The 22,910-nt window shown below is 47.3% G+C and overlaps 1 protein-coding gene across 1 annotated transcript in view; it reads right to left on the reverse strand.

Annotated features, from left to right (window-relative positions):
• The window catches only part of LOC138507837 (E3 ubiquitin-protein ligase DCST1-like), a 484,214-nt gene that overhangs the window by 157,699 nt on the left and 303,605 nt on the right, over positions 1 to 22,910 (reverse strand). Inside the window, exon 7 of the mRNA XM_069625446.1 lies at positions 12,299 to 12,420. Within this exon, the coding sequence (XP_069481547.1) occupies positions 12,299 to 12,420 (122 nt within the window). The remainder of the gene's footprint in view (positions 1 to 12,298; positions 12,421 to 22,910) is intronic.

Genomic DNA, 22,910 nt, shown 5'->3' on the forward strand with positions numbered 1-22,910 from the left:
TCTTCCCCGACAACCACGAGGGAATCTTTTTTGACCTCTTCCTCGATAACCACGGGGAATCTTTTTTGACCTCTTTCCTTTGACAGTCCTCTCCCCCTTCCAACTGAGGAGTAAAAGGGAAATGACCTATCCCTCCAAGGTGTGCCGGTGGGGTAGTTTTGTGGCTGTCTAATAGCAGCACCAACGGATTTTGCTGCTGCTTTGGAGGACTGCAGTTTCTCAAGGCTCTAGTCAACCTTGCTACCAAATAAATGTGTGCCATCAAAGGGCATGTTAAGCAGTCTGGATTGCACATCTGGAGCAAAACCAAACTTTCTTAACCCGGCAAATCTGTGCATTACTATACTAGCTGCCATGTACCTGCTGATACTGTCAGCAGTGTTGAGACCTGTCTGAAGGGATTCGCACATTGCGTCCTTCCCATCCTTGACTAGATTTTAAAATGTGTCTCTTTCTTCACCTTCGGGTATATGCTCAGCCACCATTGCTATACATTCCCAAATAGTATGAGTGAACCTGGCCAACGTGCATGCAGCTTTCACTGACTTTAGGGCCATAAGTAATGCAGAGAAACCTTCTTGGCCAAAGCATTGTAATGCTTGTCATCTCTGTCTGGGGGAATAGTCGGGTATGCATTTTGTCTTGAGGTGGATGTGGCAGCTTGTACCACCAAACTTTCTGGAGTGGGTTGTTTCATCAGATAACTGGAGTCACTACTGGATGCCCTGTGTTTTGATGTTAGTTTTTTACTTACTGCCAGAATTAATTCTGGCGTCTCCCAATTTATATTTATTTGCCTTTGCAATGCCACATGAAAAGGAAGAATAGGATCCTCCTGGGGTCATTTAGCTAGGATGTCAGTAAGATCACCCTGCTCATAAATTGGTGTGGGTCTTTTGCTCCCCATGTATTCCACCACCCTGGACATTAAATGTCTCTAAGACCAGTCTGCATGATCAGTAGGATCAGGTCTCCAAAATTCTCATTCTGTGGACATATCTCGTCCACTTGCATTTTGCAGAGACTCCTGTACATTTTTCCCCCTTGATTCCTCAGAGATCAAGGGTTCAGGGACCCCAAGTGTTCCATAATGTAGACCAAATCGGGTTGAATCATCGGAGGAATGTTCTGCTTCCTCATAAATAGAAGAAAGTGATTTTAAAAAATCCTTTCTTGGTAGTGGTGTATATATTTACTCTGTAATCCTCAATGGCATCGATGGAGGCGCTGAAATCATCGACACCGTTGAGGTTGAGGGCTTTGATGCTTTCGGCGTCGAGGACTTGTTAGGGTCCGACGAGGAGTCTTTCGGCACCAATGACATCAATGACTTCTTCCTCAAGGATGATTTGTTTCAACTCGAGGGATCCTTCGACTGCTCTAGAGGAGATTTTTCCTTGCCTCCCGGGCCCGAAAGCGCACAAGCTTTGCCCTTATCTTTTCTCTTGTTGAGTTTTTTGACCTAGGCATTGCTTTCATAAGTCTTTGAGGGAGTCAATACTGCATTCTGGAATACTTGCATCATTTTCACTCTGCCGGGGAGGCTAATTTCATCAGGCATTTAACCCATTCTGGGGAGGAACTCAACGACGACGACCTATGGTGCCTTTTCTTCGAACGTCGCAAAGATGACGAGTCATGTGAACCACTGCGTGATCTCGATCTTTTTGTCTTCTTTCGATGAAGAGAAATATTTCTCGACTCGTCCGAAGACAGTTTTTTCGACAGAGTCGTCGAAGGGGATTTTGACCTACATTCCACTAGTTTTCCTCTGCGCTCTTTAAGGGCTTTCACTGTCATCGATAGACAGGCCTGACAGTCAAAGGTAGCGTGAGAGGAACCAAGGCACCACAGACATACCCGATGGGGGTCCGTAAGGGACATCTTCGTCCCACAGTCCTGGAACTTCTTAAACCCCGATCTCGAAGTCGAAGACGCCGATGACATTTTATGCTTTTAACTCGAAGATTCTCGTTAGGGAACCGAAGCGCATCATTTTCGAAGCAATAGCTTTCGTGGAAAAACACAACTGAAGCCAAGGGTCGCTGCATAAGCTTTTTACCATCGATTACATTGACATCGAGACAGAGTCCTTTGAGGGATATCGAGTTGACAGGCATCGGCGTGCAGTGCCCTCGCTGGAAATAATTTCTGCAGCAGCTGAAGCTGGATTTAGGAATATAAGATGAGGAATATGTGGGAGGACACAATCTATTTGAAGTGGACAGTGGCTGATCCTCAAGAAAAAGCAGTAAAGTGAATGGGTGTGACTTGAAAGTGTTCTCTGAAATCGCATCTGAGCTGATGTGAGCTGGGACTCTGCACATGGGGGTCACAATGCAGTGGTTGTCTGAAAGGCAATGGTGCCCCTGTAAGGCCTGTACTAGTGATTGCACCCACGATTACACTGGAGCCTGAATGCGTGAGCAAGGTCTCGTTTTCTGCAGGGAATGAAAAGACTGTGGGGGTAGGGAACAGTCCTAGTCACCTCAGCATTTTTCTAAAAGAAATGGCTGAAGAGGACAATGCTCCAGAAAGGACATACTGGGCAATCCAGAGCTGGTTCAGTTAAAAGGGAACTACAGCAATAACTGTGGAACAGCTTTCTGACACCCACCAAGGTGCATTGCCACTGAAATGGGTACTGTGGATGAGCTCTGTGCCTGGAGCAAACACTCAGTGGGATGGACAGAGACAAAAAGAAATACAAAATGTATAAACACACCAATCACCAATAAGACAGGAGGACTGCACCACCACTGCGCGTTCCACTTCAGACACCAACGCGGAATGTTAATGTTAATGTGGCGTGTACCGTGCACTGTTGCCACTTGCATGGTCTCTTGGCACCCTGGTGGGTCTGCAATGAAAGGGAGGTTTGATGGGTGGTGGTTTGTTAGTAGGATTGAGAGAGAGAAGAGCAAGGGAGCTTTGATGTGCTGTGTGCAGCTTCAGTTAGGAGAAACCGGTCACTGAGCATTGGTGCGTTTGCGGTTGGTGGCCATCATGTGGTGTTGAGGTATGATTGTGTCTGTTTTGTTTTGATGTTGGGTGTTGTGAGGTGTGTGCAGTTTGTGGTTGGGTGGAGGTATGGTTGTGTTTAGTTCAGAGTGTGAGGTTATGTATGCAGAGTGGTGAGTTTTTAGTATGGTTATTTAGTGGCAGCACATTTCCTACCCCCATAAATCCATCCAAGTGTGATACATTCCTCATACCCAACATTCAAGTCTCGCACAATTTTTGCCACCAAACAATCTGTCCAAGTACAATTCATTTTTCAACCCGGCAATCCATCGAAGTGTGACACATCCTCTGCCCCCAACGGTCCATCCAAGTGTGACACACTTCCCACCCCCCAACACTTCCTCCAAGTGTGACACATTTCCCATCCCCAACAGCCCATCCAAGTGCAACACATCTCCTACCCGGACAATCCATCCAGGAGTGATACATTTCCACATTTCCTGTCCTAACAGTCAACCGAAGTGCAGTGTTTTCCACCCCAACAAGCCGCCTTAGTGAGCAGAACCTAGCACGATACAGGTCTTACAGAGTGCCTTTTTTAGGGCACAGCAAGAAGCATGAGGCCTAGCTGTACTATAAGATTAGATGCAGAACGTGGGTTACCTACACATACAGGGTAAAGATGTAAAGTATGGAAGGTGAAGTTTCCTTGGCACAAATGCTCCAGGCAATAAAGGAAGCCAGACATTCATTGGAGGAAAACATTTGGTCAGTCACATTGAATGTCATGGGAATCTGTTATGGCATGCAGAAGGTGTGTACTGGAATCAGCTACGCAGATGGGAAGCTATGTGGGGTGGAGGATACAATACATGCTCTACAGAATTAGGTGATTTCAACCATGCAGTAGGCAGTGGCCCTTAGGGCAAGGACAACAGATGTTCAGTGCTGTCCTAAATCAAACAACCTATTGCTGGTTAGTTTACCAGAGGAAGCCGAGATTCACAGCATGGAGGAATTTATTATGCAATAATTGCAGAATCTGGTAGGACCTGAGAAGGTGTTTGGCTTTATTGCTGAGAGAGTCCAGAGAGCATTGGTCAGGCAGCAGCCTAAGAGAACTTCTCGCTGCGAAAAGTGTGGTGAAATCCATGCTCAAAATAAGAGACAATGGGGTTTTGCTGCCAATTCATAAAAAGACCACTCAGCAGAGGAAGGCTGCCATCTTAGGGTGGGGGGGTGGGGTACGTTACAAGGTTGTGCCCTCGGGACAATGCCCCGGGATTCTGATGATCTGAGGAAGAGGTGGAATAACCTCAAAGCTCATCATAGCTAACCACTGAAAGGAGCTCGCTGACACTAGAGGGGGGAGGGTGGCTGTGGAGCCCCATAAAGAGGCACCATGGGAGAAGATGGACAAAAGCATGATTCACATGGCAGCCATGGAGTGTGTAGGAAAAGCCCAGTGCTGATTGTTACCCTGCCATTGTCTAGTATCGAATCATGCCAAGCCACAATCTGGATGGCCTCCTGCAGACGCTGGGGGTGGAAATGCACATGCATAATGAATACACCCAATACAGTGGAGCAAGTAATGAGGGTCCTTGTCAACTGATACCCTTAGAAGAGATGTGCTGTCAGACGTTGCATGGTATCAAAGTAGCAAGTCTGTCATGGATACGTAGCATCATGTATTCAGTAGTGTCTGTAAAGTCCGCTCTCCATTGGCCACCACCAAAGCCAATATCCCCCTCACACGTGTAGTCCCGGGGCATGATGGGCAATGATCACACCATCAGGGATTCCAATAGGCAAACGAGCCAATTGATGGACAAATCCCATCTGCCCATGCACCATCCACCTGTCTGCCATAACACAGAATCTAGGTGGAAATTAACAAAGGAGATATTCCCTGTGTAGTATGTATACCCATCAATGAGTGGAGACATCATGAAGAGTACCACCACGGCTCATAGGTGAGGGAAATCCTCATAGCTCCCATGCCAAGATAGGTGACTATGTGCAGTGACAAGTACATAGAAATAATTCCTAACAAAAGTACAATTCAGGAAATACTAATAGTTATTCAAGCAAGGGGCACTCGGTGTCCCGATTAACTCAGCAGTCTCTCACAGCTTAAGTGCCTGCGCGGATCGTTATATTATTTCTTTCAATCTCACGCAAGCAGTCCCCTGTTTGAGTATTCACCGCGTTCTCGAGGAGTTCGTTTGAAAACACCCAATGGCGCAAAGTAACTTCTTCCGCTTCAACTGCTGTGCACTGGTAATAGATATATGCATACAATACAGTCTGCTTATGCAGATTCAATCACATGCTAAACCTATGTGCATAATATAGATCAATACAGTACATTCATAAAGACAAATTATACACAAATATTTCTGATCCGCGCTTAGAAACCGAACTCAGGTATTAAGTGTGTTATAAAATAAACAATTAAATAAAATGAATATATGTCTACGTTTGGGTGGTATGAACGACATTGCTAAATTAGGCTAAATTAGTAGAGACTCTTATTGTGTGATGTTCTTTAAGCAGGAGGAGCGATACATGGGGTCTGGAGTACAGCATCAGTCCAGCAACTCCTTCCAGCTAGCAGAGCAATTCTATCTTGTTTCGGGACTAAGACAACTGACTCCCCTGTTGTAGCACAGCAGGTTGTTGGGACTAGGAGAATGAGGCACTTTTTAAACTGCAGGATGTTCCTGATTTTACAGTAAGGAGCAAACCAATATAGTCGTCTGGCAATGAAGGAGTGCATAGCTCTCTTAGGAAACAGATCCATCAATCCAGAGATGAGCTCATCCTTTCTCCGACAAAATCCACAAACCCCAGGAAGCCACTTAACTAAACATCCCCAGTTCCGATCATAATGCAATTGCTTTGAAAAAAGTATACTTACTAAAACGATGTTGATAAAAACAGTGTTCGATCTAGAGATAAGGCAATCAGTGGCACCTGTGAGGCCGGCCAGACGTTTGTCACACAGAAAGAGCAATGGGACTTAAGCAGTGGTTGAAGTGTACGAAAAGAAGTAGTGGAACTATGTTCCCTGCTGACCTGCCCCCGCTCCCCAAAAACCCCATTGGCAGGCCCCCTCCCATGCGCAATCCAAACACCCAAACAAACACATCTGCCGTTTAAGAGAATGTTCAGTGCAGTGCACTGAAGTGCAAGTGCAAGGTTCAACTTCTTCCAACACTTTTATTTTAAAAACGAAACCATTCCGGAATGGTTTCTTTTTTAAATAAAAGTATAGGAACAGTAAAACATAAAAAGAAAGTAGAAGAGCACCGCTCCCACCCACTTAGACCACTGGACTCATGGGCAAAATCAGAGCATACTCACAAATTAAAAATCTGTCACAAGATTTACAAGACTGCTATTATTGAAGCAAAGAAGTCAAATGTAAAGTCTCAAATGGCATCAGCATCAAATTAATTGAAGATGCTGTTTAAGATCTTCGCGCAATGGAATTCTAATAGACAGGAACAGATCGGGCCTAGTCCCTTGAATAACTGGTGTGGCAACCTTCAGACCTAAATTATATTGAAATGATCAAATGGACGCAATAAAATCGCGTCCGAGAATGAGGAGCGTCCGGCATTAGCATCTATGTTGAAGAACTCACCCTCTGTTAGAGCAGGCACGCCACACACTCAATTTTACGCTCCAGCCCATTAGCATTGAAGAGCTTCGTAATATATTGTAAAATCTATTGTGCCTACATTTGCTCCTGAGGACCCATGTCCAGTTGATGTGATCATTCACCACCTGGAGCTTTTAGCTCCTTATCTAGCTGGTTTTGTAAATACCTCATTTAATGAGCGCGTTATTTCTAACATTTTAAAGAAAAGCTGAATTACACCTTTTGTGAAAAAAACATTGGTGCACCCATTTGACTGCTCCAATGATCACGCAATTTCAAATTTCCCCTTTTTGTTAAAGATTTTGTACAAAGCTGCGTATCTCCAACTTAGAGATTTTGCGGAAAACAGAATAGGGGTAAAAACCAGTCCGGCTTCCGTACCGGACATAGCTCCGCAACAGCACTGATTTATGTAAGGGACAATTTGCATAAACAAATGGAAATGGATGGCGCTGGTTTTCTGATGTCACTTGATTTATCTTCCGCTTTCGATACTATAAATCATAGTATTTTTGAGACTTTTGACAGAATTGGAACCCGATCAGAAAAGAAACTGGCTCTTGTCTTTTATATCAAATTGTTCCACAACCGTGCAGATAAAAGATTTTGGAATCCTTTGCCCCTGACCAGACTTGCAGAGCTTCTCAGGGCTCCTGACTGTCTCCTTTGCGGTTACATCTTTAGTTTAATCCACTGCACGAGATGTTGGTCAAGCCCAGTGTAATATTTCATAATTTTACGTGGACGACACAAAGATGTTCAAAATATCAAAAACGCCTAGAAACAGACAAGCCTGCATCCGATCCGTTTTTAACTTTGAATCATAGATGCTAGAAAATGGCTGAATTTTTGCCTGCTTGCTCCTACCTGCTTAGAGCCAAAATGCAATTAGATTATGCCCAAATCTGTCTAGCTCAACATTCTTTTAAAATTGCTGAAAAAGTTAAATCTTTGGGCATGCTGCTTGAGGACAGGATATCTGATACCACAAGCAATGAGGCATTTAGTACATCTTCGTATTATCTGATGATTTTGAGGCAGATAAGCTCCTTTTTGATTATTATAAAAACGCTACCACTACTGTAATGCCCTCTTTTTGGGGGCAAACAAGATAGTTCTTCAACGTCTGCAAATCCTCCTTACTAGTGCAGCTCGTGTTGTGATCAGTTCTCCTCATAGGGTGCACATCACCCCAGTGCTTAGGAAACTGAACTGGCTACCAGTTTAGGCCAGGGTGACATTTAAAGCTTTGATTCTGGTACATAAAACCCTATTGGTAAACCTTCTGCTTACATGGCAGACCTTATCCAGTGGTATACCCCAAGGAGATCCTTAAGGTCTATTGTCAAAGTCTTAATTTCTGTCCCATTTGTTAAGCGCTTAAGAGCTTTGGGGCATTCCTTTCAAGTACACTTTGGAATTCTCTGCTGCTTGAACTTTGCGGTTTGAGTCCATTATTGTCTTATAGAAAAAAACTAAACACATTGCTCTTTTAGTCTCTCTTTCTTCTTTCATTGGCCATCTTGGTTTAGTTGCAAGCTAAGATCTTCTAGAGTTTAACTACCCCTAGGGTGGTTAGCACAGCTGTAAATACATGAAATTAAAATAATGGATTGTGCGTTGTGATAAGTTCCCCTGGGTTTCACTGCAGATGTTGGTGGTTTATTCATATTGGTCGCTACCGATGGTGTGATGCTGGATCCAGAGGCGATACACAATGGATCCCCATTATACCCCAGCTCTATATCACAAGGTTGTTGTTTGAAGCATGTTATGTTATTTTATATTTGTATAGCACCTCCTGCCATATGTTATGGTGTTGAATTACTGTGGGAAGCATGGCCTTTCAGGCGACAGTGATCTGAAAAATCGGGCGAGAGGAGTAACGCAATGAATGCAACAGAAATTGTAGTTTAGGGACCTTGCCGAAAGCAGAAATGTCTCGTGTCGAGACATTTGAAGAAGAAATGTCTTGTGTCAACACATTGGAAGCCTGAAGAGTGAATAGGGAAGAGGCAAAGACTGTATTGAAAATGATACAGACTATGTGACAGCTGGACAGATTGGTTTTCATGGGCATAGCTATGGGGTGTAGCGCATGGAGAGGAAAGTAGAGGGAATAACAAGCGTATGAACCCCTGGGGAAACTGTTTACAGTTGAGGGCTCTGCTATTCTTTTTTTTGCAATGCACATGCATACTGTTGACTATGGGCCAGATTCACAAAAAGCAGACATTATCAGGGCAACTCAAAGGTGGCCTGAGAATACCAGGAAAGGAAGGCCAATAGCGCAAAGATGCACTGTCCAACCCCCAAGACACTAATGTATGACATGCTTCCAAAAGCGCATTTCACCAAAATCGGCGTTAATGGCGCATCTTGGTGACATACACAAAAAAAAGTATTTCCTTCCATGTTTGGGGGATGGAAATGCAAGCGTGACAGCCATGGTTTAAACTGTCAAAAACAAATCACGAAAGGGCCAGAAATAACCCTGTTGTGATTTGTGCCTTTTCTGCACCTGTTTCAGAAGGGGGAGGACCCTCTTTTCATGGCATTTTAAAGTGCACCCAGTTAGTGAATTATTTGCAATCACACTCAATGGATATCGAGTAGATCTCTTATTTTGACTCAGCGTGTTGCAGCACACCTTACCTGAGATGTATTTCTGCTTCAAGCTCCTGCATCATTCTCTCACTCTCTCTCTCTCTCTCTCCCTCAATCTCCCTCTCTCTCTCTCTCTGTATCGCTCTCTCGTGCTCTCTCGCTCTTTCTCTCTCTCTCTCTCTCTCTCTCTCTCTCTCTGTGTTAGCTACCTACATTATGGGAGGAAAGGACTTTAATTTCAGACGAAGGGCTGCTTGAAATTTGAGAACCTCAGTCACCCATTTCAACTTCCTTAGTATGTTGGTTGGCAAGCTGAGAAACGCCATAACCCTCACTCTAACATGCCTAGGTGCTGTGCTCACTGGCTTGATGGGACTTTTGCCCTTCGAGGGCAGGGCCCATAGGGGCAGGCACAGTGTTTGTCAGACTTTTATCAGGCATTGGTGAGGACAGGGGCTAGAATTCCTCCTTGTTCCGCACAGAGGTCTATCCTGCAGTCTCCCCTATGCCCCAAACTCTTTTCACACAGTCCAAAATGAAACCCCCTTCATTACCACCAATAGCCACCCACAACTTTTGACACAGTACCATGCCTTCGGTATCAGAGCTATGCTGCAATTCTGCCGGGGGTTCTTCACAATGAAACGAGGAGCAGAAAAGATTCCTCAAACCAATATGCAGCACCTTGGCCTAAAAAAGGGGACGGAGGTGCAAAGGCTGCATGATTGTGAAGAGACTGTGTTGGCAGTGACAGGAAGGGATTTTTGAGGGGGCAAGGGGATATGATAGACCTTTCAATAAGACTGCAATCTCGAGTTTTCAGTCTCACTAGCCTCTTGCCAATTAAGATTCTCAAGGGGGGTTTCCTTACTTTTGCCACAGTTAAATTATTAAACCAGGACAAAACCAGCCATACTATATTCCTCCAGATTTTAAGAGCTGCACTTCCAAGGGTAGTGAGGGGCAGTCAGGGATTAGCGTATGTACAAGGTGAGAGCTTTCTCCACAGGGGTTCTTCTGGAGCCAGGGAAGGTATTGTCTCACCCATTGACAGCTATTTATACTACAGAAGAGAGGAAAGAGTAGAAGGAGGAGAGAGGCAGCTGGACTGTCTCTATGAAGTACATGGGGTGTAGACTGAATTCTGCACTTTTGCATTTAGACATTTTACACAAATTAGTAAGATGTCTGAAGACAAATATCAAGCAAGGCAGCAGAAATACCCCACACGCGCTCCTAAACTGTGCATTTGCTGTGTGTACCCTCTGTGACAACAAAAGCAATGGTTCATGCTAAGCCAGCTGAGAAATTCAAAGAGGGGATGTACAACACAAGTTGTAAAGGGGCATCTGTCAGGATAGAACCATACACTTTGTAAATGCCTGGGCCACTGTTCAAGCTAGATCTATGGTTTTAGAATGCTGTCTGTAAGATCAATTTGTAGTCTAGCATGCCCTGTGTATAGATATATATACACATATGCAGCTCATAGATGAAGCTCGTAAATCCCTGAAAACTGAGCAAAATGGCATTGGTCCGAATAGTAACAGCCATTTTGTAAATGTCTGGGCTACTGAATAAGGTGGGGCTATGGTTGTAGAATGCTGCCGGTACGATGCCCTTGTTAGGCCTGTCTCTTTAAAGAAAGTTGTAATATAATTTTTTCATTGCCAGGTTTGATCTAGACATACCAAAGTAAAGCGTCTCCCCAATGCGTGTGCTGCGCGAGGGAACCCTCAAACAAAGAGAAAGAATGTTGATAAGTTATGGTATTGTGGCATCGTTTATTATTTGAAGCCGATCCATACTAAGGAGGATCAAACCAGTGCCCTAGTCTGTGGCCTCTACTCCATAGTGGCACAATACTGGTTGACTCTGCCTGTAAGAGTGGTGCCCCATTGCTATTCATAAACCTTCATTATGCAGTGTTAAGTTAGAGGCTACAGGTAGCCCATCATTATACAATGCCACAGCCACTATGCATGATTGGACCGGTTGAATGCTGGGCATTTTGCGGATGGCCCTCTCTACCCATTAAACTTTTATGCACTCTCTAATCTAATGCTAACGAAGGTAATTCTATGTTGCTTCCTTGGTGCCACCAGCAGAGGAGCATCAGAGGGTGTCATTGGGTCCTGGAAAACATCACATCCAGTACCATGTCAGTGATGGCGCACAGCAATTGTATTTTGCCTTGGGCAGCATAAATCCTTGCCTCCACCATCCCTCCCCTCCAAAAGACAAAAACAATGTCTGATGAGTTCAGATTTAATTTTCTGGATTGGGTAATTTGAGGTACAGGTTTTGGATGATCTGGCTGTTTAACCACCAAGCAAGAGCGTTGTCAATGGACAACAAACAGAAGGAGCCTGGAAATGAAACAGGAAATAAAGGTGCGTGGAGCTTGAACAGGTAGAATTGACTGTACCCAGACTTACGAATACTGTTCCTAATTGGACAAAAAGTAAATTTATGATCTATTTTCTGCTCTGTTCATTCACAAATGACATTATAGAACATTAATCAGAGCTCCATGTGCCATTGAATATCTTCCAAGTCCAGTTTGATTATAATGCTTATTTCTGTTTGTTGGTCTCTATAAATCTTTTCAGGAAGGGCAAACGTGGCACAGGGAGATGATGTGATTGGTTCAGAGATTCACTATTTGGTTACGGAGGATGTCAGGCCTAGAAATTATCACTAGGTAACTTGGCGTGAGATATCCAATTAGTAGACAAGAAGTGAGATACAGGCATAGGGGTGGACAGAGGTTAAGGGAAAGGCAGAACTTGAGGATAATCACAGAGGGAAGTGGTTGCCTGGGTTGGCAGGAGGTGTGGGGTGCCAGGATAGACGAGAATGTGGGAAGTAAGAAAGTAACGAGGCAAGGGAGAGAGAGTCAGTCAACGAAGGAAGAGAACATGAACCCCCCAGCGGGGCACGATAGGTTAACAGTTTTGAGAGATGGCAGGAAATGGGAAAAAGGGACAGCAGAATGTTAATGAAGCATTGGGACTACCAACAAACTGGCGGGTCATCCCCAACCATGAAACTTACCTTCATAGTCATCTCAGCTTCAAAAGAGTTTGACAAGTTGGTCACAATTGAGTTGACATTGTCGAAGGTATTCCCGAAGTTTCCTTCCAACGGAATCTTGGCCTTGCACCAATGAGTCATCACTAGAATTAGGGATGGGGTATTGTTTTAAAATGAGAAGACATGACAGTGTTTAATATCCATCTACCAAACCTCACTCAATCATCCTGTACATTAGCAATAGCATGAAACCCCATCTGAGTGCTTTTACCGAATGTTTATTGTTGTTTTGTCTCTCCTGGTTGGCAACTGCACATCTCTGTCCATTGTGTTACTCAGAGTGGCCCCATATGTCTTTATTTATTTTTTGGCTCAGAGTTATCAATGATATAAATATATATATATTTTTTTTTAAATTTATCTTTATTGACAATTTACAATTTAGGTTGGGCCTAACGGTCGACCGAACCGGCAAAAATGAACCACATTGTGAGTAACATTTTCTTTTTCATTACCTTAACTCCCCTCCCCATTTCCCCCCTCCCGTCCCTCCCCCCCAAACGATCAACATGCCAAGTTTAGAAGTGTTGCTAGTAGTTATAACATAGGGGGGGACGCTTGCGTACCACATGGTTGCTAAGAGCATTCCTTGAAACAGTGGGGTATAACCGGGAAACCATTAGGTAGGGGCCAGACCGGGACTTTGAGGGCTATGAGGGAATGTGCCATGCTCTCTCTCGTTCAATCTCTCATTTACAGGCGCATGGAAATACAATCATCATGCAGTAGAACTGCTGTCCATTCTTGTGCAAAATCAGACAAGGTATCATTTGCTATTGCTGTGAGTTTTTCATATGTAAAAATCACCCTGAGTTTGCAGAGCCATTCCTCTTTGGAGGGGGCCGAGACACTCTTCCATTTTTGGGCTAGCGCCAACCTCCCTGCTCGCAGCATGGCACCGATGACCTTGGGGTAAACATTTACTTCCGACTCCGGCATGGGGATGCCCAATAGGCTTTCCAGTGGGTGCAGGGACAGACCATACCCCTCAATATCTTTGATCCAGCTAAGTAATTCCGTCCAGTAAACCTGTATAACTGGGCAGCTCCACCACATATGAAACCAGGTTCCCCTTTGGTGACATCCCCTAGGGCAGAAGGGGGACACTTCCCGAAACATCCTGGACAACAGGGCCGGGGGGCGATGCCAAGAATGGAGGATTTTAAAACTGTGTTCCATGGCAGCCGTTTACAGGGATCCCGTAAAGATGCATTTAAAAACCGCCCTCCAAGTGTGATCATCCAGTGTCATCCCCAATCTCTCCTCCCATATGCGTTTGAAGGGTTGTCTACCCTCTAGATCTGATGTTATCAGTACACTATAAAGCTTGGATAGCGAGCCCTTTCGAGATGTACTTTTAGCCAATATGAGTTCAAATGGGGTGAGGGGGCGACTAAGTTGTTCGGTCCACCGGGGTTGGGACAAAATCCCTTTCAACCGCAGGTATTCGAAGACCGTGGGGGGCCTATCCACCAGAGCCTCGGCCAGGTTGTCATACTCTATGAAGCCCTCTTCACGTGTGAGTTGGGAGACTCTTTCCAACCCCATATTAGACCAGGCTTGAGTGTCGTGGAAACCCTTTTGTGCCAAGGTCAATGGGAGGCCCCCAGAGCGAAGAAAGCGGCGAAGGCCAAGTAGTCAGTAGTTTATTAGCTTTACTGGGTTTCCATAGCGCCCACAGGGCTGATAGGGTAGGATGCCTTCTGAGCTGTAAGGGGATAGCCCTAGGAGCGGTCCAAAAAAAATCCCTAACCTTTCTCGGGTGAGCGTGAATGTCTTCGACATATGTCCAATACGTTCGCATGTCGTCCCGCATATGCTTCAACATCACCCTGAGCTGCGCTGCTTTGTAATATATCCTGAAGTCGGGGAGTCCAAAGCCACCATGAGTCTTTGGGAGGGTCAGGGTGGATGTTTTAACCCTTGGCCTTTTTCCGTTCCAAATAAAGTGGAGGATACGGGATTGGAGCACCTCGAAAAAGGTCTCGGGTATCACAGCGGGAAGGGCTGTGAAAGGATAGAGTAGGCGTGGCAGGATATTCATCTTCACCGTGACCATGCGCCCCAGCCAGGTAAGCGTGAGGGGTGCCCATCTCTTAAGATCGCTACTGACCTGGGCGAGGATCCCCGGGAAGTTGCACTGGTATAGTTGTGTTAAATCTCTGGGGATGGTGGTGCCCAGGTATCTAGTGGATTTTCGTTCAATTTTGACCCCCAGAATCTCCACTTTGCTCCCGATGTCTTGGTCCCCCGCACCCATAGGCATGATACTTGATTTAGATGTGTTTATTTTCAGCCCAGAGAAGGAGCCAAAATAATGTATGAGATCGAACAACCGCGGTAGGGATTTTGGAATATTGGTTAAATAACTCAGTATGTCGTCTGCAAATAGGGAGAGTTTAAAGTCACACTCCCCACACTGTATTCCCGTGATTTCCGAGTCGTTCCTGACCGCTATGGCCAGGGGCTCCATTGCCAGGGCATACAATAGAGGCGACAAGGGGCAGCATTGCCGGGTGCCTCTGGAAAGGGAAAAGGGCTCTGAGGGACCCCCGTTAACCAACACTCTCGCCGAAGGCGAGTTGTATAGTGTCGCGACCCACCCACAAACGTTTTCTCCCAGACCCATCTTCCGGAGAACCTTGCCCATGTAAGGCCACTCGACACGGTCGAAGGCCTTTTCTGAGTCTAGCGAGAGGAGGTACCCCTCCACTCCCTGTCTAGTTGCCTCGTGCATAAGGTCAAGGGTTTTCCTTATATTGTCTGACCCCTGGCGCCCCGGGATGAAGCCCACTTGATCCCCATTAACTAGGGTTGGGAGGTGCTTTGCTAATCTATTCGCCAGGAGCTTGGCCAGTATTTTAACGTCGGTATTAAGGAGTGATATGGGGCGATACGATTGGCAATAAGCGGGATCCTTGCCCTCTTTAGGTAGGACTACAATTAATGCTGACATCATCGTGGGTGGGAGAGTACCTTGGACCAGTGCAGCATTGAACATTTTAGCCAAGAATGGGGCAAGTGTAGACCTATAGGTCTTGTAAAACTTGACTGTGAAGCCATCATCTCCCGGGGCAGTGCCGCTCTTTAAAGAAGTTATAGTATCTACTACTTCTTCGGGGGAAATGGGTATTTCTAGCGCCTCAGCTTTGTCAGGGAGGAGGCCCGGGACCGGGAGAGAATCCAAGAATCTGTCAATGTCCCTCCCATCCCCCAAATATTCTGTGCAATATAGTTTTTCATAGTATAGCCTGAATTGTTCTGCTATTTTGGAGTCCCTCGTGGTTGAGTCCCCTTCCGGGGTGTGGATTGAATTCACCCTCCTGCTTTTCCTAAGTTCACGGAGTCTCCAGGCCAATATCCTATCGGCCTTTTCCCCCTTTTCCATGTACTTTTGTTTTAAAAATGAGAGCTTCCTTTCCACTTGACCCACCTGAAGGTCGGCCAACCTGTCTCGCAGCCCCTGCAATTCCTCCCACTGCCCAGGAAACATCTGCGTTTTCAACTTCCCTCCCGGTTGAATAGCCTCTATCTTGCCCTTAAGCACCTTCTCTTCGCGGTCCCTCTCCCTCTTTCTCCCCGCCCCTATGCCTATAAGGGTGCCTCTAATAGTTGCCTTAAATGCCTCCCATACTCCCATGGTGCCAACCGCCCCGTTGTCGTTAAGGGTGAAGTAGTCTTCTATGGCTGTTAGGAGGGTTTGGCGTATCTCCCTGTCCTGTAGGAGAAGGTCGTTACAGCTCCACCTGGATCCGGCTATCGGGGGAGGGGGAAGGCCAATCCTAATCTTTACCATATCATGGTCCGTCCAAGGGACGGTCTCTACTCCTGAGCTCGAGACCTCTCCCTGCAGCGAGGAATCTACCAGGATGTAGTCTATACGTGAAAAAGCAGCATGTGGTTTTGAATAGAATGTGTAGCCAGGGTGCCGACCCTTCTTAGGTGTACAAGTATCACTTAAACCAAGCTCCCCATTCACTTCCAGAAAGGTCAGCGCCATCTTTTTGTAGTGACAGATGTTAGGGCAAGGATTCACGGATTTCCTATCCCTCTCGGGGCAAAGCACCATATTGAAATCCCCCCCCACCAGAAGGGTACCCTCAGCGAATGCCATTATTTTCCCTTTCATACTTTCCCAGAAGGTGTCCTGCGCTTCGTTTGGGGCGTATATGCAAACCAAGGTGAACAAACGGCCTCCTACATCTCCCTTTACCATGAGATACCGCCCCTCAGGGTCTGTCTTTGAGGCTTTAAACCCAAAATGGGCCCCGGGGGACACCAGTAGAGCTACTCCTCTTTTCTTTGCCTGGGTAGAAGCCATATACACCTGATCTATTGTTTTGGCCTTGAGCTTAGGCTCCTTCCCTCGAACCCAATGAGTCTCCTGCACGAAGAGGAAGTGTAGCCTCATCCTCACAAATTCCCTTATAAGTAGCGACCTCTTCGTAGGCGAGTTTAGTCCACGGACATTCAGTGTCCCCACTGTCAAGGATTGGAGTGAATCATCCATTAGAATGCGGATCGAAGCTCATACCTCCATTTTCAACACAGCAAGCATTATTACTCCCCCGATGCTTTAGCAACCCATAGCCGTCTCGAGACAGCCCCTGGGGTGCAAGAGAATCCCTAAAACTTGGCGCACCATAACTGTACCCCCAACAACCCAACTCCCCCTCCTCCGCCCCCCCCTCCCCCCTTCCCCCTAATCGCCTGGTTGTGTCGTGGCATTGTCCAGAAACCCCGACCAGGCCACCAATGTCTCCCCCCTCCGGGCTCATTAACTCTGCATAAACAACAACTCGAGCCCCCCCCCCACCCCCAGGATCAATGCGATTCATGAATTGTAACATCACCCACCCTTCACAGTGTCAATTGCGGAGTTATTCGTCGGGCTCCATTAGCGCTCTTCAGCTACCTTGCTGGTCTGGCGACGTTGGGGCCACCCTCCTGAATTTCCTCTGGCCTCGGACTCTGTGCCTTTCTTTTGGAGCTTTCTTCCCTTTTGGGCCCGTCGGGCCACGCTCCTGGTCCCGGTCTCCCAGCTCCGTGTTTGCATTGTCTAGTAGTTCGCCAGATACTCTCTGAATATCGCCTTCAGTGATCAAGGCGTATTTATAGCCCTCGAACTCGAAAGAGAGTGAAAATGGGTACCCCCACCTGTATCGGATTCCCTTGGCTTGGAGCATTTTTGTCAGCGGGGAGCAAAGGCGACGTCTTGCCAGGGTGAAGGCCGACAGGTCTTGATACACCGAGATCTGGGCCCCTTCCCATTCCACTGGGCCCTTTTTGCGGGCCAGTTCGAGGATCCTGCTTTTTTCAGAGAAATAGTGAAAGCTGACCAAGACAGATCTGGGGCCTCTGGAGGATGCCCCCGCTCTGTGGGCCCTGTCGATGGTAGGTTCGTTGGTGTTGGCCCCCTCAAACAGCACTCTTATTACCTCGTTAACGGCCTTGATAATGTCCGTTTGCGTTTCACCGTCGTGCTCCGGGAAGCCTAGGAAGCGCAAATTACAGCGGCGTTCCCTATTCTCCAAGTCGTCAATTTTTAAGGAACATTTCTCTTCTCTTCTCTCGAGCTCGGACAGGCGCATGTCAAATTGTGTCTCGAAGATGTCGCTCGAGGCTGTAGTGTTCTCCAATGCCTGGACCCTGTCATCGATATTGTCCACCTTTTTGTCTAGGGTGTCCAGTCTTAGGGTAATATCTGCCCTGAAGCCTCTGATTTCCTCCAATAGGGCCGCCATACCCCTGGTGACCGTGCTTGCATCCGCGGATTCCCGTTGCGTTTGGGCCTCCATTTCAGGGGCTGTCAGGGGCTCGGGAGGCGGGCGGCGGAACTTTTGCAAGGTTTCTCTCCAGGTCATAGGCTCTCCCCGTGTTCCTCTGTTCTCCGGGGGCTACCCCCCGGTGTTTGTGGGCGATGCGGCCTGCTTATCTCCCTCTTGGGGGCGGGGGGGCCCTGTCTGCCTTGGGGCAAAAGGGCAGGGACGCAGCCCCGGGAGATTCGTCCCCCCAGGGATCCCCCCACACCTCTCGATCCTCAAATGGCTCGACTTCCCTCCCTTCGAAGCCGTGTCGGTGTTTGTTGCCCCCGGGGGCGTTCGCGCGAAGAAGAGATCTCAGGGCCCGTAGCCTGTCCTTTCGCGAGGCCTGCTGGGGGTGCTTTCTTTCAGCCGGGCCTCAAGCGCGTGGCTGGGGAGTGCGCTGCACGGGAGAAGCCTCGTTGCCCCAGGCCCCTTCGGGGTTCGCCTGCATGCCGGGGGCTCACCCCCGCCTTTCTCCTGCTTCCCCCTTGGGTAGTCTCACTCTCCCGGAGGTTGCCTAGCCCCAGTCCGGACCTCCTTACCTCCCCGTGGGGGTTTGCATGTGGTACGTTCTGACCTGCGAGGGGCACCGCCTGTCTCCTGCGCTTTTCCGGTGCGGCCACCTCCCGAACACGGGCCTGCCGCGTCTGCCCCCAGGGTCGTCCCGCCGCCGCCAGGTGGTTCAGGGCTGGGGCGGGAGCTGCCGGCCAGGAGTCGCAAGGGCCTTCTACAGGCCTCGCTCGGGCCCGGGCTCGCCTTAGATCTCCGCGGAGCCGCGGGGCCGCAGGGGGGAGGGACTTCAGTCCTTCGAGACTCGAGGGTTCCAATCTCCGGCTCCGCACCACGTTCGAGGCTCAAATTCGAACCGGGGGTGCCCGGCACCTTCGTACTGGCGTGGGTGGTGTCGGCTCTTCACTCCGGGGGTGTCGGGGGGGGCTCAGGTCCCTCGAACAGTGCCCTTCTGGGGAGGCGAGCCGAGATGCGTCAGTCCATCTCTGCGCCCCCTGGTGGATCCCCATATAAATATTTTAATGTGAGTTACGTAGCTGACTATTGTATGCCCCTGTTTGCTAGCACACTTTAAGTAGGGCTCTGTGTGCCTATGTTTGTATTGTCACTCATAGTCGATCACTGCCGGTTTATGGGTGCATTCATGTATAGTTCTATGGAGTCACTCACGGTTGCCGCCCCTTTATTTCTGGTTCCTGTGTGTCTGTCTTCATTGTGTCACTTGCTTTGGGACTCTATATTTATCTATGTTCTTGGTCACTAAAGTTGGGGCAGTACCTTGTTATTCAGAGGAAAACATAAACACGTATCCATATTTTTAGAATGGAATGTTTATAAGGCTACTGCATATTTTTTCTTTTGCAAGCTTTCAGGATGAGATGGGTCCATTCTTCGGGCAGTTGTGACAAAACCAATTTATATTCACCGTAAACAAGGAAGAGAAGTCTGACGTACACAGATTGAGTACATTCCATTTTGCAATTCATTTCTTATATCTTAAAGAAGAACTGTGAAAATCTGTGAACGGATTCCACCAACCTTAAAAATAAAATAGGCAAAATAATCTTCTCCCTAGTACATTCAATGAAGAGTGGAAACCCCAATGAGTGTTGGAAAACAAATGATAATAAATACCAACACAAGACCTACTTCCCATCATGAGAATTGAAATAAACAATACAAGGAGAACATGGCCACATAAAAGCCCCTTGACTCAAGGCACATATTGATGTAGCCATAAACAGGCAATAGAAACATTCTGACGTGATCAGCTATACCTCCCACCTCCTGTATTCTGGAAAAATGCATGCCTATTTATTTATTTATTTATTTATTTATTTATTTATTTATTAATTGCAGAGCGGAAGCCCTGGCCTGTTCCCAAACCAGGAACCGGTGCAATGTGAGAATCCTGGCCAGTTCAAAGACAAGATGCCCAAGAATTCTGGGGCAGGGCACATCCAGGAGTTGGTTGTTCACCCAGGCCTCAGGAGTTTAATACTGGATTTGGTTCCTGACAAACCTGCTGGTCACTTAGATGTGGTTGAGACATCTGACTGCTTATCAGATCATTTCTCGTAAAGCACTGTGGATTCAGGAATGCAAACTGTGCACTCAGTGGAGTCCTGCATAGGTACTGACAGGACATGAGAGTACCACCAACCCCTTTAAACCCACTACCTGCGATTGGGTGCTTTTGTGAGAGAGAAGGTAACTTCTCTCAGGTGGGATCCCCTCAAGATGTCATAATTGACAGTGGACTCCATGTTCTTTCTGTGACTGTACAAGCACCACAGAAACATCAGCAGGCCTATGCCTGTCAAATCACTTTCCAGAGCTGGAAAGCTGGCTTAAGCAGGACCCTAGCACTAGAACTCCCAAGACTATGGGCAGGGAAATAAAAGCAAGACAGGCATCAGTAAAACCTGACATGGAGTGGAATCAGTGCAGCTGAGCCTCGATGTCAGTGATCAGCCCATTGCCTGTCTTCACAGGTGGCTGATAGGACTAGAGAGAAACCGGGCCATGGTTGAGAAGAGTCCAGAGCTTGAGCTTGCTGAGATCTCTCTACAGAGAGTTATATTGGACAGGCTGTTTACATCTGGATCTCAACATGCTAGTGCAGATGGCATTCAGTTATTTTCTTGCTTTGAGGATGGGCCTGACAACTAGTAGGGTGATTCTCAGCCTTTTATGGCTGGGGTGTGTGTGAGAATTGCCATCTGGCAAGGGTGTGAAATCCCTGTTATTTAATTTTGTATTAAATAATACTGCTGATTAGATTCCCCTTTCATAAATTGCATGCCAAAAGCATAGTGTGTACTTGTGCCCTGCTGCATCAGTATTCTAAATTGCTGCGCCTGCTCTACAGAGCAGGTACAGAGGTCACAGGTGCCATCTTGACATGGCAGTGACGGCCAAGCCTCTTCAGCACAGGGGCTGCATTTAAGATATTAACTCTCCATCACTCCTTTCCTGGACAAACTCCTGGAAAAGCTGGCCATCTCCCAGCTTAATCTTCACACTGAATTTGTTGGTTGTCTCCATGACCATCAGTCTGGCTTCAGAGCAGCCAGTAGCACAGAAACTGCTCTCATGAAAATCAGTGAAAACCTGCTCTCTAGCCTTGATGCTAATCTCCCTTCTGCCCTCATCTTACTTGATCTCTCTTCTGCCTTCGACACGGTCAACCATGCCATCCTGCTCAACCAGCTCTGTGATAACCTGGGTATCACTGATCATGCTCTAGCCTGGTTGACTTCTTTCCTATCGGACCAACCCTCCCAGGTCCAACTTGGGTCCTTCCTCTCCTTTGTCTCTCTCTCCACCTGTGGTGTTCCCCAGTGGTCTAACCTTTCTCCCAGGTTGTTGAACCAATACCTGGCACCTCTCGCCCACCGCATTGCTGCTCTCTGCTCCAACTTTCAGTGCTATGCAGACGACACTCAGCTCACTTTCAGCCTCCCCTCTGCCGCTTCTTCTCCTTCTCTCATCCCGGATTGTCTGTCTGCAATCCAGGAGTTGTGTGCCACCAATGATCTCTGCAGGAATGTCAGTAATACGGAGATCCTCCTCATCGGAACACCTGCACCTTTTTTTCCTGCCACTCTCTGGCCGGCCTCCCTCTTTGACTCCACACTCTCCTTCTCTCCTCACATCTCGGACGTTTCTGAGAAGTCAAACTGTCAACTCCACCTCCTTAGGGGTATTCTTCTTTTCCTCCCCTTCCCCCAGAAGCTCTCTGTCTCCAGAGCTCTGGTTCTCTCTCAGCTTGACTACTGCAACAGCCTATTTTTAAATCTGCCTGCCTCTACTCTCCGTCCTCTACAGCTCATTCAGAGCAGGACTTCAAGACTTGTTCTTGGCTTCAGGCCCAAGGATCGTATCTCTCCAGCCCCGAAATATCTCCATTGCCTCCCAGTGGCTGCAAGGATCAAGTTCAAGACCCTTTGCATTGTTCACAAGGCCTTCTGGGGCTCGGGACCGCAATACCTCCAACTCTCTCTTTGGAAATATCTTCCTACTCGAGTTCTTCGCTCCTCCACCTCCAACTCCTTGAGGGTCAGGTGCTTCTCCAAGCAACGAGTTGGGGGCAGATCTCTCTCTTCGGCGGGTGCCTCCCTCTTGAACAGCATCCTTGCCTCTCTGATATTGAGCAGAACCATCTCCGGTTCCGGAAGCATCTCAAGACTTTCTTCTTTGCTTCTGCCTTCTCTCTTCCTCTTCCCTGCTAATCTCCTGTCTGATACTGCACTGGTCAACTGGCTACCCTCTGAACTTCGGGCCCAGATCCCTGCCTGCCCAATTGCACACCTGCACTGCCTCCTGTCTGTATCTGCAACCCTACAGTCCCTATAACTCCACTTATCAGACACTTGTTGTCTGCACTTAACCCTTGCACTGCCACCTGCAGGTGGCACTACTTGTTTTTTGATTCTGTGTCCTGCACTTGCTCCTCCTCCCCTTCCCCTTGCACTTTTCCCTTCCCCTTGCACTTTTCCCTTTCCCTCTCCCCTGCACTTGCGTAGTCTCAATGTCACTTGGCCTAGTAAGATCGTTGTCTTGTCCTCCCTTTTTTTCCCTACCTTGCCTCGTCACCCCTTGAAACACTTGTGTATAGGCGCTTTATAAATGTCATATCATATCATAACCCCTGTTCCAAAAACTGCATAACTCTGAGGAACCTGTCCTGGTCGCATGGTAAACTGTAAATAGAAGCCATTCCTGAGCTAAGGTATGGTGGCCAGCATCTCTCATAG

Source organism: Ambystoma mexicanum, chromosome 1p (genome assembly GCF_040938575.1).
Source record: "Ambystoma mexicanum isolate Mex_15411 chromosome 1p, UKY_AmexF1_1, whole genome shotgun sequence".
Classification (NCBI taxonomy): Eukaryota; Metazoa; Chordata; class Amphibia; order Caudata; family Ambystomatidae; genus Ambystoma; species Ambystoma mexicanum.